Source organism: Hypomesus nipponensis, chromosome 27 (genome assembly GCF_054491055.1).
Source record: "Hypomesus nipponensis isolate SF chromosome 27, ASM5449105v1, whole genome shotgun sequence".
Lineage (NCBI taxonomy): Eukaryota > Metazoa > Chordata > Actinopteri > Osmeriformes > Osmeridae > Hypomesus > Hypomesus nipponensis.
In genome coordinates this window covers 9444112-9460373 of record NC_140387.1, presented here as the reverse complement: position 1 = coordinate 9460373, position 16262 = coordinate 9444112, and the positions used below count along the sequence as shown (strand labels likewise).

Here is a 16262-nt window from a genome sequence, read left to right as displayed (position 1 = left end):
GATGGCCTGAAAACTATTAATAAACAAGCAATATTTTGGGGGGTGCTATCGGGGTGCTTTGGTCTTTCTTGGGGGTGCTGAAGCACCTGCTAGCCCCTCCCTAGCGCTGCCCGTTTCGCCGATGCTGTGGGGCTTACCCGCCTTTGCAATAGGCCTACGTAATGCAACGAGATATGATGCCTCAGTTAGGGTTAGCCTCTTTGCAGAGCACACATTGTGGCTTTTGAACATCGTATGGCCCTATCCAAGAAAATCCCAACTTTATATATACCTAGTCATATTTTCAGCGCTTTCTGCTGGGTTCAGACATTTTCTATCGGCAAAGTTGCTGTCACCGCTAGCTAAAGATGTTTTGTGTCAAGTATACTTCACATGCTGTCCAGACTGAGAGAATGAATAAATGACATTAAAATGTGTATATTCCATATATCTACCAAATTATAATTTTCCAGAAAGCATATTTTTTTCAATAATAAAAAATATATATACTTGCCGCCTCCCCTGAAACTCTTTGGCGCGCCTCCCCTAAAACTATTTGGCGCCCCCCAGGGGAGGCGCGCCCCACACTTTGAAAACCCCTGCTATAGACAAAGGAATGAGTGGGGGCTTGGTCAGCCCATACTCTCTTGAAATGTTGCGTGTGCGTCTTGTCAAGCCCGCGCGTGTGTCAAGGGAAGGCTGAGTGTGTGGGGGATTTTGAGCACACGCGGGCAGGAGGAGGGGAAAGAGAATTTATCAAAAAAGCTATAGAAATTAGCCAAGCATGTATATTTAAAATATTCACTAAAAATCTACTTTTCATCTTAAATTCAACTTTTTTTCAGATTTGAATACTAAACATTCTCAAGAGTCTTCATATGAACTAGTGATAGTATCAGAGTATCCGTTTTAGACCGGTGGATGTGTAAAGCATTATTTTAGCGTTAGCGATAAAATTGATTTGCTTTATATCAGTCATTTTTTAACATATTAAGTACATTTTTTATATGGTATCATGATTTAGTGTCTTCCAGCGATATGCCAACTTTGGTTTTGATATCTTAAAGAATTGCTGAGATTTGATCCAATTTCCTCTTTGGCGGCTTTTCTGCAGAATTTGATTGGCTGTTCCAGACAAACGGTTTTGAAAATCAAATATCCTTCGACAAATTTTGTGGCACGGCTTTTGTAACCAAACTATTTTCCACAAGTCTTTGTTTTTTGACATGTCACACTGCATGCTGGGTACCCAAGGGTTCTCATTATCTAGCTATGCTCTGACTGCGTGATATGAGTATTAGTTTTTGGTCAGCTTTGGGACAAAGGTTAAGAAACGGTTGACATTTCAAGGTGAAATTGCATGAAAATGGGCATGGTATTTCAGAATGATGTCTGCCTGTTTAACTAAAGAAGTAATCAAAATTATGACAGGCCAAAAGACTGCCTGGATTCGAACCTGTGACCTTGTGCTTTGCAGGACAATGTTTCAACCCATTGAGCTACCTGCAAAGCTGAGAAATTGTGGTCAGTTTCTGTAAAAAAAAAAAAAAAAAAAAAAAAAAGCTGTAATTCAATGATCTTTTGACATATCAAGGTGAAATTGTGCATGGTACTTCAGAACGATGTCATCCTGTTTAACTAAACATATATTCAAATTTAAGACAGATTCAGTGTGGCTGGATTCAATCCTACGACCTTATACTTTGCAGGTCACCGTTCCAGCTCATTGAGCTATTCTCAGTGTTGAGTATTAGCATGTTCAGTTACTGTACAAAAAAGTAAGCTGTTTCTCCTGTGGTAAGTGTTGTTAGATTCAGCCAAGGTTGAAACAGCTCAAATGCAATCATATTAACTCACCAAGGTGAAATTGTTTATGGTACTTCAGAGAGATGTCATCTTGAACCCTATTAGGTTTGAGAAACCATCAGTCAAAATTATATTTGATTTATTGACACAAAGAAATTGAGGCAATGTGTACATTTACATAAACACACCTCTTTCAGCCATTTTGTATTTGATTCAATTGCCAATTGAGCCATTCCCAGGCATGGAATACACAAAGTTCAGTAACTGGATAATAAAAAAAGCTGTTTCTCCAATGGCGAGCATTGTCAGATTTGGTCCAAGCTCAAACAGCTGTAATTCAGTCATATTTTAACATATCAAGGTGAAATTGTTTATGGTACTTCAGGGGCATGTCACCTTAAAGCTTATTAGGTTTGAAAACCCATCATTCAAAATGACATTTGATTTAGTGACACAAACATATTGAGGCAATGTGGACATTTACATAAATACACCCCTTTCAGCCATTTTGTATTTGATTCAATTGCTATAAGTAACATTTTTAAATACGTCAATAATACATAACTGTACACAATTTCAAGTTAATTAGACCTTTGGTTCAAGAGAAGAGGAAATTTAAAGGTTTTCCCAAATTATCAATGTACAGGAAAATCCATCAGGCGGACCTTATGGGTCCTTGAGGCTTTTTTGTTTGCCATGAGAAATAAGGCATGCACACCAAGTTTCAGAAGAATTTGAGTAATGGGGTGGAAATGCTATCACTTTGAAAATCGGACTTTTGGGCGTTTCCTGTGGCGCCCCCTACGGTCTGATGTGGCCCGTAGTTGGTGTGGGGGTACCCACTCAGATTCAGTATCACTTTGCAAAATTAGAAAATGAGTTACCAATACCATGTTGAGTTATTGTGGCACAAGGAGAAGAGGAATAATAAAAAATAAAAAAAACGAACAAAAAGGTTTCCTCTTTACGGAGGAACCCTAATATGAAATATAGCTGCAAGCAGCAATGAAGGGGCTAAGCATCATTCGATATGGAAATTCAGTAGCTAAAGAAACAAAGCAAAACTTTTCATAAAAAACATTCATGTAATTTTGAGACAAAATGCGCTGGCTAGATGTAGCAGCGTTATGTCTACAAAGCACAATAAATCTGACTCTTCTTCAGTATAAATGTCCTGAGAATGAAACATTATCGTTATCATTATGATTATACTGCTAGACAGCTACTGTGGCATACCTTGCTTCGCTAAACAGATAATCCAGTGTCACAACATGCTTCATGACTGTAGCTGGATTTGATCCTATGACCTTGCATTTAAAAGGAGCACGTCTTATCCCAGTGAGCTATTCTGGTTGCTGGGAAATCCTGTGTTTGGTTACTTTATAAAAAAAAGGAAGCCGTTTCTCCCGTGGCAAGCTTTGTCAGATTTGACCCAAGAATAAACAACTGTAATTCAGTCATATTTTGACATATCAAGGTGATTGTGGTAGGAAGATGTTTACATGACATGCTTGTGATGACATTATCAAAGTTTCGTCTCCATACGGTAAACTGTCGCAGAGACAAGGCCTCACGTCCGCTTTGGCAAGCATCATCATCACTGAGGACGATGCGATACACATTTCGATGCACTGCCAACGATCCAAAACATTAAAGATACATAAAAGCAACTACTTATGTGATACGATACGATTCACCCCTATTGCGATGCAGTGCAATTCGACACGATGCGATTCAATGAGATGCGATGCAAAGGGAATATAATGCTATGCAATTTAATATGGTACATAATGATTTACTTTTATGCTATGATTTATTTCTTTGTCAGACTGCAAATCATCAGTTAACTAAACAAGTGAAAGTTTTATTTCACATATTAAACAGAGTCTCTGACAAAAGATAAAATAACATCAGGCCTGGACCTTGCCTTAAACCAGTCCTTCCTGTTGTATGTGTTCTCTGAATGTAAAAATGGGTAAACTACTGCCAGTCACTAGCTGCTGTAAACACTGTCATAACACTACACACTAAATTGAACACACATACGTCCTACTTTTCCTACTCATACGTCCTACTTAAGATGTTTCTCAATGACTCAGCTATCTCTCGTCTTATTTTGTCGTACACAACAGGGATTTGTTTTGTCGGAGAATAGCTTCCTTTTCTTGCTAGGGGTACCAGTTGAGCTAGCCACTGACTGCAGCCATAGCTGAATCCGAGGGGGAGGCAGACCACTCCACACAAATACCATGTAACCTCTTCAGGTGACAACCTAAATTAGCCGTGCGCTGCCTGTGTACTTTATAGCAGTACGATATATCTTGCCAATTGCATGGGTCTTGTCAAATTGCCCATCTTTCTTTTAAAATCCGAAGTGTTGCCAAACCTTGGATTTATTGCAATTTGTAGGAATGTGTAAAGGCCGTTATATGCTACTCCGTACTATACGATTACGGACACATGGGAAGGGCCTAAGCATAGTTGGAACGCCCTGAAACGCCCTCTTTCCCGTGCACCGTTTAAATTCCTGTCGATCCGTCGTGCCGTGCTGTACGCGACGGATACCCCTTGGCCGTGATTGGTCCGCTACGACATCATTTCCAAACAACATCATTTCCGACTTCGACAGAAAGGCGTTTTCTCTAAGGTCGTCTTTTTGAAAGACGTCTGTGATGAGAACTTTTTGGAGAGAAATTTTATTGTGAGCTAGTTTATGCTCTACTCTAGCGAATTCAGAAACGTGAGTTTGTCTGTGCACTGACTGCCACAGTTTAGTGACCTATAGTAGTACATTGTAGTTTTGACTGTACATACAGTTTGTATGGATCTTTTTGTTTCCAATTATATCAGTCTTTTTGTTTATCATTTTTCACATTGGATTATACACTTGGTGGAGAAATGAATTCACAAAACCAGAGCCTTGTCTATATCGCAGGGGTGTCAAACCCATTTTGACCGAGGGCCACATCAGCATGGTTGCCGTCAAAGGGCCAGTTGTAACTACGATGTAACGTCAGTAACAATGTAAAAACATGGTGTTTTTGTTGTAGCTTTTGTGAACATAGGGCATATTATGCTGCAATTTAAGTCCGCCTTTTAATTCTTGGACAATCTGCTGTTTTTCTTGGAGGATAAATTTGCAAATTTTTCTCAGTGTTTGGTGACAAAATGCAAGCGCGCATAGCGCAAGAGCAAAACTTGTTTTGCCCTTCATCTGAACGCAGAATAGCTTTTTGAGCTTTATGTAAAATAAACATTGCCGTTTTCCAATAGGTAAAACCTTGTCTAATGAAGGTGATGTCTTCATCATTGCTGGCTCCAAATTGTCGATAAGGGAAGCAGAAACATGCTAGCTTGGCTGAGTACTCTACCCAAGTTCGAGAGCGATACCAACTTGGGTTGAATGCCCGAGGACCTTGGCTGAAAATGCACATGGGGTACGTTCGCAGAACCGGCTGCATTGGAGTGCTGTCATTCAAACCATGCTCGCCTTCACCCAGTTAAACTTTGCGTTTAACACTGATGTGCATACACTGCTTTCTAGAGGTGGGATGTCGTCACTTTGCCGTAACACAATTGAAATGCATGGTGAGAGATGTCGTTTATGGTCAATGCACGCTGTAAAGCAGCGTAGACTTATTTCAATAGCCCATTAATCTTCCGCGGGCCACATAAAATGACGTGGCGGGCCTTGAGTTTGTCTTTAATATAATATTATGTGACTGCACCTGCTGCACTCATCGTCTGACTAGTGACAGCTGGTAAGAGTGTCACACGTGTGATGAGAAGTGGGAGATAAACAACAACGATTTCTAACTTACAAAGACGCAACAAAGCAACGTGTTTTCGACAAAAAAACGCTTCTCCACCTACTGTTCTGGCGGTGAAGTGTTTTCAGCACCCCCAGCCTTCGGAGAACCATAAAGGCAACAGAAATGCTAATTAATCCGTCCTATCCGGCGGCCCGCCCATCCGCAACGGAGTCGGAGTACCATACTGGCACCTTAACTCTTCCTCCGCCAACACCGGCCCGAACACGCCTCCAACTCGCACGAAACTTTGCGGAGAGACTTCATGAGAATCGTCCAGTGACAGTAGTGGAGATAAGAGCGTGCTTAAGAAACTATCTAAATATAAAATTATTGGTCACAAATCATTGGTCAAATTTCTAAATACTAAAAGTACAATGATACACACAAGTATACACATAATTCTATATAAATACATCGGATTATACCGATGCAAAGATGTTAGAAACGATGCATCGCGATTTCATCCCACATTGTATACGGTGCAAACTTTTTTGATCCGGGCCATCGCATCGTGAGCATTTATGCAGATGCACCGATGCAAATCGGTGAATCTTCCCATCCCTAATCTGTTGCAATTTTCATGAAAATCGGAGCAACGGCCTAGGAGGAGTTCAAAAAAGTTGGCCTTTCTTAAAATACAAATGACGGAAAAACCATCATGACGACAATGACGCCATAGGGTTCAATCGAATTGTCTGCATCCAAGGAATCCAATGATACCTGAAGAAAAACAGTCTCACGGTTCAAAAGTTATGGACGTAAATGCACGTCCAACTTTGACGACTTGGTGGCGCTATAGAGCTTCAGGGATCGACATGAAACTTTGCTGACGATAATCAGGAGACCGTTCCAAATCAGTGTGCCAAATTTCAAAACTTTGCACAAATCGCTATGCATAATGATAATAATAATACTAACAAAAACAATAGGTGCCACAGCAGCTTCGCTGCTGCTTGGCCCCTAATAAGTAGAAATCCTCTAGGTGCCTTCGCGGCTTGGCCACCAATTAAATATATATAAAATATATTAGTGCTGTCAGTTTAACGCGTTATTAACGGCGTTAACGCAAACCCAAATTAACGGCGTCAATTATTTTATCGCGCGATTAACGCTCTTTTTGGCCTAGCAAACTTTGTAGTTTTTTTCACATGCTGTTGCAACAACTACCGACGTTAGAAAAACTACAACACCACACCGGATCTAGCTAGACCGGAAACAAAAACATGCACGCCAAACACTCGTTTGGCTTGCGAGCTGGCTAAAGAGTAGTGGCAGAGCCCGTTTACGGATATTAGACATTCTCTGGTAGTAGGCTAACGTTACGTTTTGAGTGGATGACGAGCGCGAGATGCCGAAATGGATGCCAATAAGATTCTGAATGGAAAGTTTGCTTTTAAAAAGTTGCCAAATGGTTCTATTGACAAGACCAGTGATCTGTGTGTTTTGTCGTTGTAAACGGAGCTATCATCGCAGCACGTCCAGTCTGAAATACCACTTGATGGCCAAGCACACAGCTGATGCGAATTCTCTGCCCCCTTGTCAAAGCCAGGCGATTGAAATGTTGTTTTCAATAAAAAAAATATTTGCACAAAGCAATCCGAACCACTTTTCTATGTTGATAAGAGCATTAAAATATGAAAAAAGATTGGGACAAAAATAAATCAGGGACATTTAGAATAGATAAAAATGTGCGATTAATTGTGATTAATCGCGAGTTAACTATGACATTAATGCGATTAATCGCGATTAAATATTTTAAGCGTTTGACAGCACTAAAATATATATTTATATAAAATATATATTTATATAATAACACTTTAGCAACTCTTAAGGATGGTGATGAACACATAAGAGCAGCCTACCATCCTTTGTAGAAAGTAATAGAAAGGAGAGTAGACAATAATAGTAGAAAGGAGGGTAGTAGACTGGAGTCTATGTAGGTAGGCCTAGACTATGTAGTCTGCTGGAATCACACACAAGGAAGCAAACCCACTGTCGCCAAGCCTTGACACTGTTTAGTCTGTCTGCATCTGTCTGTCTTTGCATGTGGGACGTTCTTGAACTATGCCAGGAAATATGAAGGGTATCCCTTGCTCCAAAGCAGTACCTGAATATTATCATCAATTTTTCAAGTAATCTTGAAACACAAGGAATCAAGGAGACTTTTTATTCAATTGTATAAAGTATTTTCATTGTTTAAAGTAGCCTATAAGTTGACAAGCCTCTACATTACCTCTCTTCTGGCTTCCCCAATATTATAGGTGCAATATACTGTCCCCGTTTGTGTATCCAGGCCCATTAGGAGTCTCAGGGGGTGACTGCCTGGTGCCCCCATGGTTGAAAGTGTTTCTAAAATGCCCTTGAGTGGTAAAAACTAGACCGAGTGCCCTACTGTCTGCCATTCACATTGTGAAATATGCTTGAGTGCCCAGGATGCCCCACGCAATAAATGACAGTTTGCCCTCTATAAATGTAAAAACATGTCTTAATGAGTTCCTTTATAGTATAGAAAATGTGATGTAGTACCCTATAAGGTGCCCTTACAATGGCCTAAATTGGACTGTTCCCATGCCCTTACTTCCAATGGAAAAGGGTGCTGTTATGAAGTGCCCTTTATGCTGCCCCTAAATGACAGTGTCCCAAATGTTGCCCTTTCCAAAGAAGACAATTAGATGATTTTTCCAACAGTCTCCCCTAATGTTCCCAGTAGGGCATGCTTTCCAAAAGTGAGGCTGTGACAGCACTTGGCACTTATTGTCAAAGCACGCTGTAAAGCAGCGTAGACTTCTTTCAATACACCATTTAACCCTTGTGCTGCCTTCGGGTCACATGACCAAAAGGTTCATAACGAACCATCATTGTGTTTACCCAATTTTACCCAATACAAAAGCAAATAAAAATTATTTTCTTTTAACCTTCGCAATGTGGGGGGTCTTAGACAGCCCAACAGTTAAAAGAAAATGCTTCACTTTGTTTTTGTATGCGGTAAAGTTGTCGCAAACAAAGGTGGGTCACAATGACTGATGGGTCAGAATGACCCGAGGAGAACACAAGGGTTAAGCTCCCGCGGGCCACATAAAATGACGTGGCAGGCCACGAGTTTGACACGTGTTTTATAGTGAATAACATGTGGGTTTATGAGACTTGCAAATCGTTGTATTCTGTTTTGTATTTAATTTTTCACAATGTCCCAACTTTTGGGAAATTGGGGTTGTACATTGCAAAGATAACAACTCAATGACAACACTTGGCACAGCCACAGTCTGTCACTGTCCAAGCACCCTCTGGATCTGTGGAGGTAGACTATGTTAATTGGAAATACTCGTAATATAATAATGATAGTCATGCTGAGCAATTTTAAATGATTGTTCTGCCAAACAAAGTGTGCAGTTTGGGTCACCTTCTGATCTAAAAAGTTAGTGCTGGATCTGTTCAATACTAGTCATTTCAGTGAATCCCTATATTAGTCGTGGTTATCTTTCCCTTTTATCTTAAAGCTCAGCATTTAGCCTATCAGTTAATAAATATGTGTGGCAAACTTATTTTAAAGTAATTTATTGATTTTGTTCAAGATGTGAAGACAAAAATATTATTAGCCCACATCAAGTGCAATTAACTATGGCCTTCTTCAGTTTTTTGAATTTTATCTTAAAATTTTCAATAGCTGCCACGTTCTTTTTGGGCTATTATTCTCTATCTCCTGTTGAAAATATCGGCCATAGGCTAGCCTACTGTCAGAACGGTTTCAGACAGCTCATCAAATTACGCTAATTATCAGTAGGCCTAAATACATATATATATATATGTTAGGATTTGGTAGGTCTACAATTAACGCATGTTAACGGTCGTAATGGTTTGACACGTTGTCTCCCTTGCCATGTTAATTAAGGCAACATTGCCCTTTTTAGGGACAACTCCCCAAAAAATCTTTGAATCATTGAATCTTTTTTTGGTACTGAAGCTGTAACCTTAATTACTGCCAAAACATTCTGAAGCCCTATACTCTTATACTAATAATTATCAATTGGAGTATTAATGGAAAAAAACGAAAAAGCTACTTGAGAATTTGAAGGTTATACTGTCAAACTGACTGAAGAACAAAATAACGATGTGAAAAAATGAAGATAGCGTGGCTCATTGGCTGGTCAATTTCCATGATGCAAGGCGGTAAATAGTGTTAACATTTGCTGATAAGTTTGCCGTTTAATAGAAATACAAATGTAACTTCATGAATTTCGTTTTTAAATCTGTCTGCTTAGAATGTAGTGTTTTGTTGCGTGGTAATTGTCATTGTTGTGCTGGTTTACCATTGTAACAATTAGTTAAATGACTGTTACGTTTCATCAGAAGAGCTGGATTCGTAGGCTGTAAATACTTATGCAGTAAGTAGTTTTTCAGAATGTGCAGTGTAACTTTGTGAGGGCACCCGTTCTCGCCATGTGACACAAGATCTGAGGCGTTTGAGGGGCTCCTAAACATTTTAATTTATTAGTAAGTCATAGTAAAATTACATTTATTAAGTTGACTTCTTGAGGTACTTACATCAATTGAAAGTGCACTTGAAAGTATTGCACAGTATACTTTAAGGCTCTTTAGGAAGTATACTTCATGAACTGAAAGTGTACTACACAGGTTACTTTATAGCAGTGGTTCCCAATCCTGTCCTCAGGGCACCCCTGTCCTGCATGTTTTAGATGTTTCCCTACCTCAACACACCTGATTCAAATGACTGGTCATAAGCAGGCTTCTGCAGAGCTGGATGACGACCCATTCATTTGAATCAGGTGTGTTGGAGCAGGGAAACATCTAAAACGTGCAGGACAGGGGGTCCCTGAGGACCAGGGTTGAAGACCTCTGCTTTAGAGTATTCCAAGGTATACTTTTAAGTACTTTAGGAAGTATACTTGATGAACTGAAAATGCACTACACAGGCTACTTTACAGTATTCAAAAGTAAACCTTGAAATACACTATAAGTATACTAAATGACCTAAAAAGTGGGCCAATTCAGTTTACTTAGTACAAAATAGTATATAAATAAGTACACTGCTAGTATACTTTAAGTAATATGATAATAGTATACTTTTTATACTAAGTATACTTACAAAATAAACTTGAAGTATACTTCTTTTTTGTAAGGAAGCTTCAACATGACTAACTGTGGTGACCTACTCCCAGCTCAATACGGATCCGTAATGCCCTCCAACGAAAATTTCTAAATGAGCGAAAGCGATCAGTCTAAGTTTAACAATCCATATCTAACTTAGATTTCGGCGTATCAACCTCGTTAAAGCTCGGTCGATACGTTAAAGCCTCTGTTTGATATTTCCCAGCATGACCTCACTCTCAGTTAGTAAGTAGTTAGCCTTCACTAGTCATCCTAGATCAAGAATGCTAGCAACGTCACCAGTGTAATTTTATAACAATAAACAGCACGAGACATAAAACTTGAACAACAAATCGAATTGGTTACCTGCAGAATGGATTATCAAATATATAATTAATTAGCATCGGCATGAATGTGGTCTGCTTACCCAAAATACACTCCACATCAAAAATTCCGTCAGACCAACGCAAATGTGCTTCAAGGTCAAACAAAAATAGCAAATAAAATAAAAGTTAAACTACAATTCTAAATATCGCAAGAATGTGATTTATATGATGGCTTATATACAATACAACAACCAGAAAAAAAAAGAATAATAAAGTATACCGCGGTTGAAACGGTATAGCCAAATCTCTCCCGGTAGACACATTTCTACCGTCGCACGGTATATACCGTCATACCGCCCAGCCCTACCTGTTATTAATTTGTCCCTTTTCAGGACATAATATAATAAAATAAATAATAAATAAAATAATTGAGGTTCTGTTCTACCACTGTCTTGCAAAGGATTGCACCCAAGAGTCGTTGACTTATATGTTGTTGATTTTACTGCACTTTACTTTATTATTGTAATTGAGATGTTATCTTTGCAATGTACAACCCCAATTTCCCAAAAGTTGGGACATTGTGAAAAATTAAATACAAAACAGAATACAACAATATGCAAGTTTCATAAACCCACATGTTATTCACTATAGAACACATGTCAAACTTGTGGCCTGCCACGTCATTTTATGTGGCCCGCGGGAACTTAAATGGTATATTGAAAGAAGTCTACGCTACTTTACAGCGTGCATTGACAATAAACTACATCTCTCATACGACATCTCGCCTTTAGAAAGCAGTGTATATACACATCAGTGTTTAACGCAAAGTTCCAAGTTTAACTGTGGGTGAAGGCGAGCATGGTTTGAATGACAGGACTCCAATGCAGCCAGTTTTGCAAACGTACCCCATGCGCATTTACCCAAGTTGGTATCGCTCTCAAACTTGGTTAAAGTACTCAGCCAAGCTGCATGTTTCTGCTTCCCCTGTCGACAATTTGGAGCCAGAAATGATAAAAACATCACATTAGCTAGACAAGGTTTTACCAATTGTAAAATGGCAATGTTCAGTTTACATAAAGCTCAAAAAGCTATTTTGTGCTCAAATGAAGGGCAAACTAATTTGCTTGCGTGCAGTGCGCGCTCCCATTCACTGTGGAAGTCCCTATCTAGCATCGCATCAAAACCAGAATACGTCATAGGTTTGCGATAATCCCCGAAAGTTTACAACGCCTGGCTCCGCGCCTGACTAACACTCGGATCGATAAGCAGTCTCAAAAATTATATCAATATAAAAATAATACGATCCCTTTCCGTAATCATGATACCCCACTGAAATGTTCACTGCACCCCCAGTTAAAGCAGGCTGCATCCGGCCGTGGATGGAAGGCAGCTTGAAGAAAGATGGGAACGCGAATATATGTTTGTGCTTCAAGGAGAAAAAACTTGGTTACAACTGGCCTTTGAGGGCAACCATAAGTCTGATGTGGCCCTCAGTGAAAATTAGTTTGACAGCCCTGCTATAGAACATAGAAAACATAAGTTTAAACTGATGAAATGTAAAATTTTATGCAAAATATATGGTAATTTTGAAATTTGATGGCAGCAAAAAGGTTTGGTGCGGTTATAGAAAATGCATCTTATTTTCCGAAAAATACGGTACCTTTCAGCATTGATGGTGCCTTTCCAGATGTGCAAGTTGATCATTCTATAGGCACTAATGCACCCCCATAACATCAGAAATTAAGGATTTTTAACTGAGCCCTGATAACAAGCCGGATGGTCCGTCTCCTCCGTCTCCTCTTTAGTTTGGAGGACGCAACATCCATGGTTTACAAAAATAATTGTAAATTTCAATTTGTGTGACCACAGAAAAGTTTTCCCACTTTGCCTCAGTCCATTTTAAATTAGCTTTAGCCCAGAGAAGATGGCAGTGTTTCTGGATCATGTTCACATATGGCTTCTTCTTTGCATGATAGAGCGGTCTGCATTTGTGGATGGCATGGCAAACTGTGTTCACAGACAAAGATTTCTGAAGGTGTTTCTGAGCCCATGCAATGATTTCCATGACTGAATCATACCTGTTTTTTATGCAGTGCCTGAAGATCACAGGAATGTAGTATTTATGTTCCTTGTCCCTTACATAGAGATTTCTCCAGATTCTCTGAATTATTTTAATATATTATGTAGTGTAGACGATGAGATATTCAAAGTCTTTTACAATTTTACAAGGAGCATTGGGCCTCATTCACCAAATTTGTTCTCAAACCCCACTTACGCAGTTTTCACAAAGATTGGCATTCACCAATGTTTTCTTATTTGGGATTTGTTCTTCGGTAAGAACAAATTTTACGCACACCCAAGAGCACTCTTACGCACAATTGAGAGCTGACATGTTTGAGCAAAATAAGTAGTTATAGTTTTTTCGTCCGTTCTAATTTAAAATGGAATATTTCTCTACTTTATAATTTTCCAACTAATAATTGTCTCATTTGTACACATGTTTTGGTTTGTTTTAATTAATACACACTACACTTACACTTTTGCTCATTTGTAAAGCACTTGGAATTTCCATTGTGTATGAATTGTGCTCGGCCTATATAAATACAGTATTTCACAATTGCTATGACAGTTTTTTCAATACCTTTAACAAGTTTCCTAAACTCTTAACACAGTGAGCACAACATCCGTCTGTGTAGGCTATACAATAACACATTTCTTGTTGCTTTGACACAAAATGCATAGAGTAAATACAAATTTTAAATGCTTGAACTTCTTTTACACACAAGCTCAACCAAGACCATAACAATCCATTTTTACGGCCCAATTTACCAATGCTTTCACACTGTCAGCAAAACAGATAACATCATGTTCAAAACCTAAATTTTTGGCTAAAGTCAAAGGGAACAGCTGTTTATATTGTGAATTGAAACACAAATATATCCCCTGTATTTTATTCCATTGCTACTGAGAAACAGCTGAAGTTATGCAAATACTGTACATCACAGCTGATTCCCAACTAGGAAACACTCAGGTGTTAAGGTTCTTTCAATTGCATGACCATATGGTATAGACAGTAAAGAGGATCTCTTTGGGCTGATTCGGTGTGGAAAAAGAACAATATAGAGCAACACAAGAAAGTAAGAATACAGTAATGCCTGCACAAGGAAGAGGAAGACAAGTACCAGGATAAGGGAGAAGAGTGGGACAAGGGAGAGGGAGAGGAGTTAGAATGTGTGGTGGCGCTCAGAGAAGGGCCAGAGCTAGGGCAACACTGTAAATGGAAGCTATATTGCATATTTCTTGTCCTGTTGCAAATGAAGCCTTTACTGAAGCAATTGTGTTTCTGTCTTCTTTTTTTTTATATAGTAACCGTACATTCTATAAAGCTACTCTGAGATGGGTCATTCAAAAAACTGTAAACTAGCCTTGCTTTGCCTTCAATTCAAATCAATGATGTTAACAGGGAACTTTGCCCTCAAATACGTGACTTATCACTGTATTTATAGGCCCAAAGTAGGCTTTTTCCGCACACTAGGACTACACCACACAATGGTGTATTTATTGCTGCTGCAAAATGTTGCGGAGCGTTCCCTGAGGAGGGAACACATCTTCCCTGACCATACCGTTATATTTGCAAAGAGCGAATACCTGCTACCAAGAGCAGTACTCATGGATATTTGTAACAATCAACTGATTTCTAGGCTATGTTTTTTGCTTAAGAATCCAGATTAAAGTTAAACCATTTATTTTTTCACTTCATCAGTTTTACGCACTTCTCCAGATACAGCGTTCACTATATGAGTAATAGCATTCCATGCATCGGTTTTATGTAATGCTTTGTATCCACTTTGTATTATGTTTTTCTGTCTTTTGTCGAGCCCTCCCTCGTCTTGACCACGTCGTTTTGACGTGCCCTTTTATGGAAATTTACAGGGTGTTCACCTATGCTAAATAGGAGCAAAAGCTTAACCAATCTAAACCCTCATGGAAGACAAGGAAAAACTCACTAGAGGAGAAAAAATTGAAGAAACCTTGGGAGGAGCAATTCAGTAATCCCCCTCCTCCAGAGACGGTTATTTAAAGAGAGGTGCAGAACACAGGCTAAACATAGTCATACAGCAGGGATGTGTCAATGGGTGTTGAAACACCAAAATCCAGTGTTCAACTTGGGCCAGAGTTGGTAAATGTCAGTTTAAGTACAGGTAGGCACAGGGCTGTAGACTGTGATCGGAGCATCATCACAGGCAGGGGTATGAGGAAAGGGACCGGGAAATTGCTGTTGCCATCAAATTCCAAATTACCTTACTTTTTCCTTAAAATGTTCCTAAGAGTTCCTAAGTTTAAACATTTGATATGTTTTCAATTATCTATTGTGAATGATATATGAGATCTATCAAATCATTGCATTCCGTTTATATTTTCTATTCTATATATATATTTTTAAACAATGTCGCAACTTTTGGGGAATTGGAGTTGTAGTTAAGATCCTTTCATTGTGGTTCACTGTGCCTGGTGGTTGAGGTGGGGTTACTTTGCGTTGTGGCTTGTAAATACCGTATTTTTCGGAAAATAAGCCACATTTTCTACATGCCGCACCCCACCAAAATGGGAGCTTTGTGTTTGTAAATCAGAGTATAGGCCGCACTGGAATATAAGCCGCATTTTAAACGGGAAAAACGATACCGTAGGGCCGACTAGCGTTGAGCAGAATGATGCTCACGACTGTTTATTTAACCAGATACACTTTCCCATTGGACAGCAGATAGCCATCTAACTAGACAGAAAAACTTGATGATAGGGGGGCGGGGGCTTACCTGATGATGCGCTGGGCGGCGTACTGGTGGAGGCAGCGGAACTGGGCAGACATGTTGGCAAGCGCCGCCAAACAGTTGGTGTGCAGATATTTATCCTGGAACACACAAATGGACACGATTTCTGTGCGTGTCTGCATATCCCCCAGATTTTGTGAATATCTGTCCATGTGCCTATGCATGTGTGTGGGTGTCTGTGTCCGTGCCTCACCCTTGTCCTGGTCATGTTGAACTGGATGGTGCGGATTACCACGAGGATGAGCAGGCTTCCCAAAGAGATCTCTGTAAGCGTGCGTTCCGTGTACCATGTGATGTTCTTGAGCACCTAACATAAATGGTAAATGGACTGCATTAATATAGCGCATTTTCTACCTCAGCGGCACTCAAAGCGCTTCAGAATTTTTGCCTCTCATTCACCCATT

At 39.5% G+C, this 16262-nt stretch overlaps 1 protein-coding gene across 4 annotated transcripts in view; it reads right to left on the bottom strand.

The window, feature by feature from the left end:
• dym (dymeclin) overlaps positions 1 to 16262 on the bottom strand; it is a 73170-nt gene that overhangs the window by 22460 nt on the left and 34448 nt on the right. For all 4 annotated transcript variants that reach the window (XM_084693706.1, XM_084693705.1, XM_084693704.1 and 1 more), the window contains 2 exons: positions 16052 to 16165; positions 15844 to 15938 (listed from right to left, as the gene is read on the bottom strand). In XM_084693706.1, coding sequence (XP_084549832.1) covers positions 15844 to 15938; positions 16052 to 16165 — 209 coding nt within the window. The remainder of the gene's footprint in view (positions 1 to 15843; positions 15939 to 16051; positions 16166 to 16262) is intronic.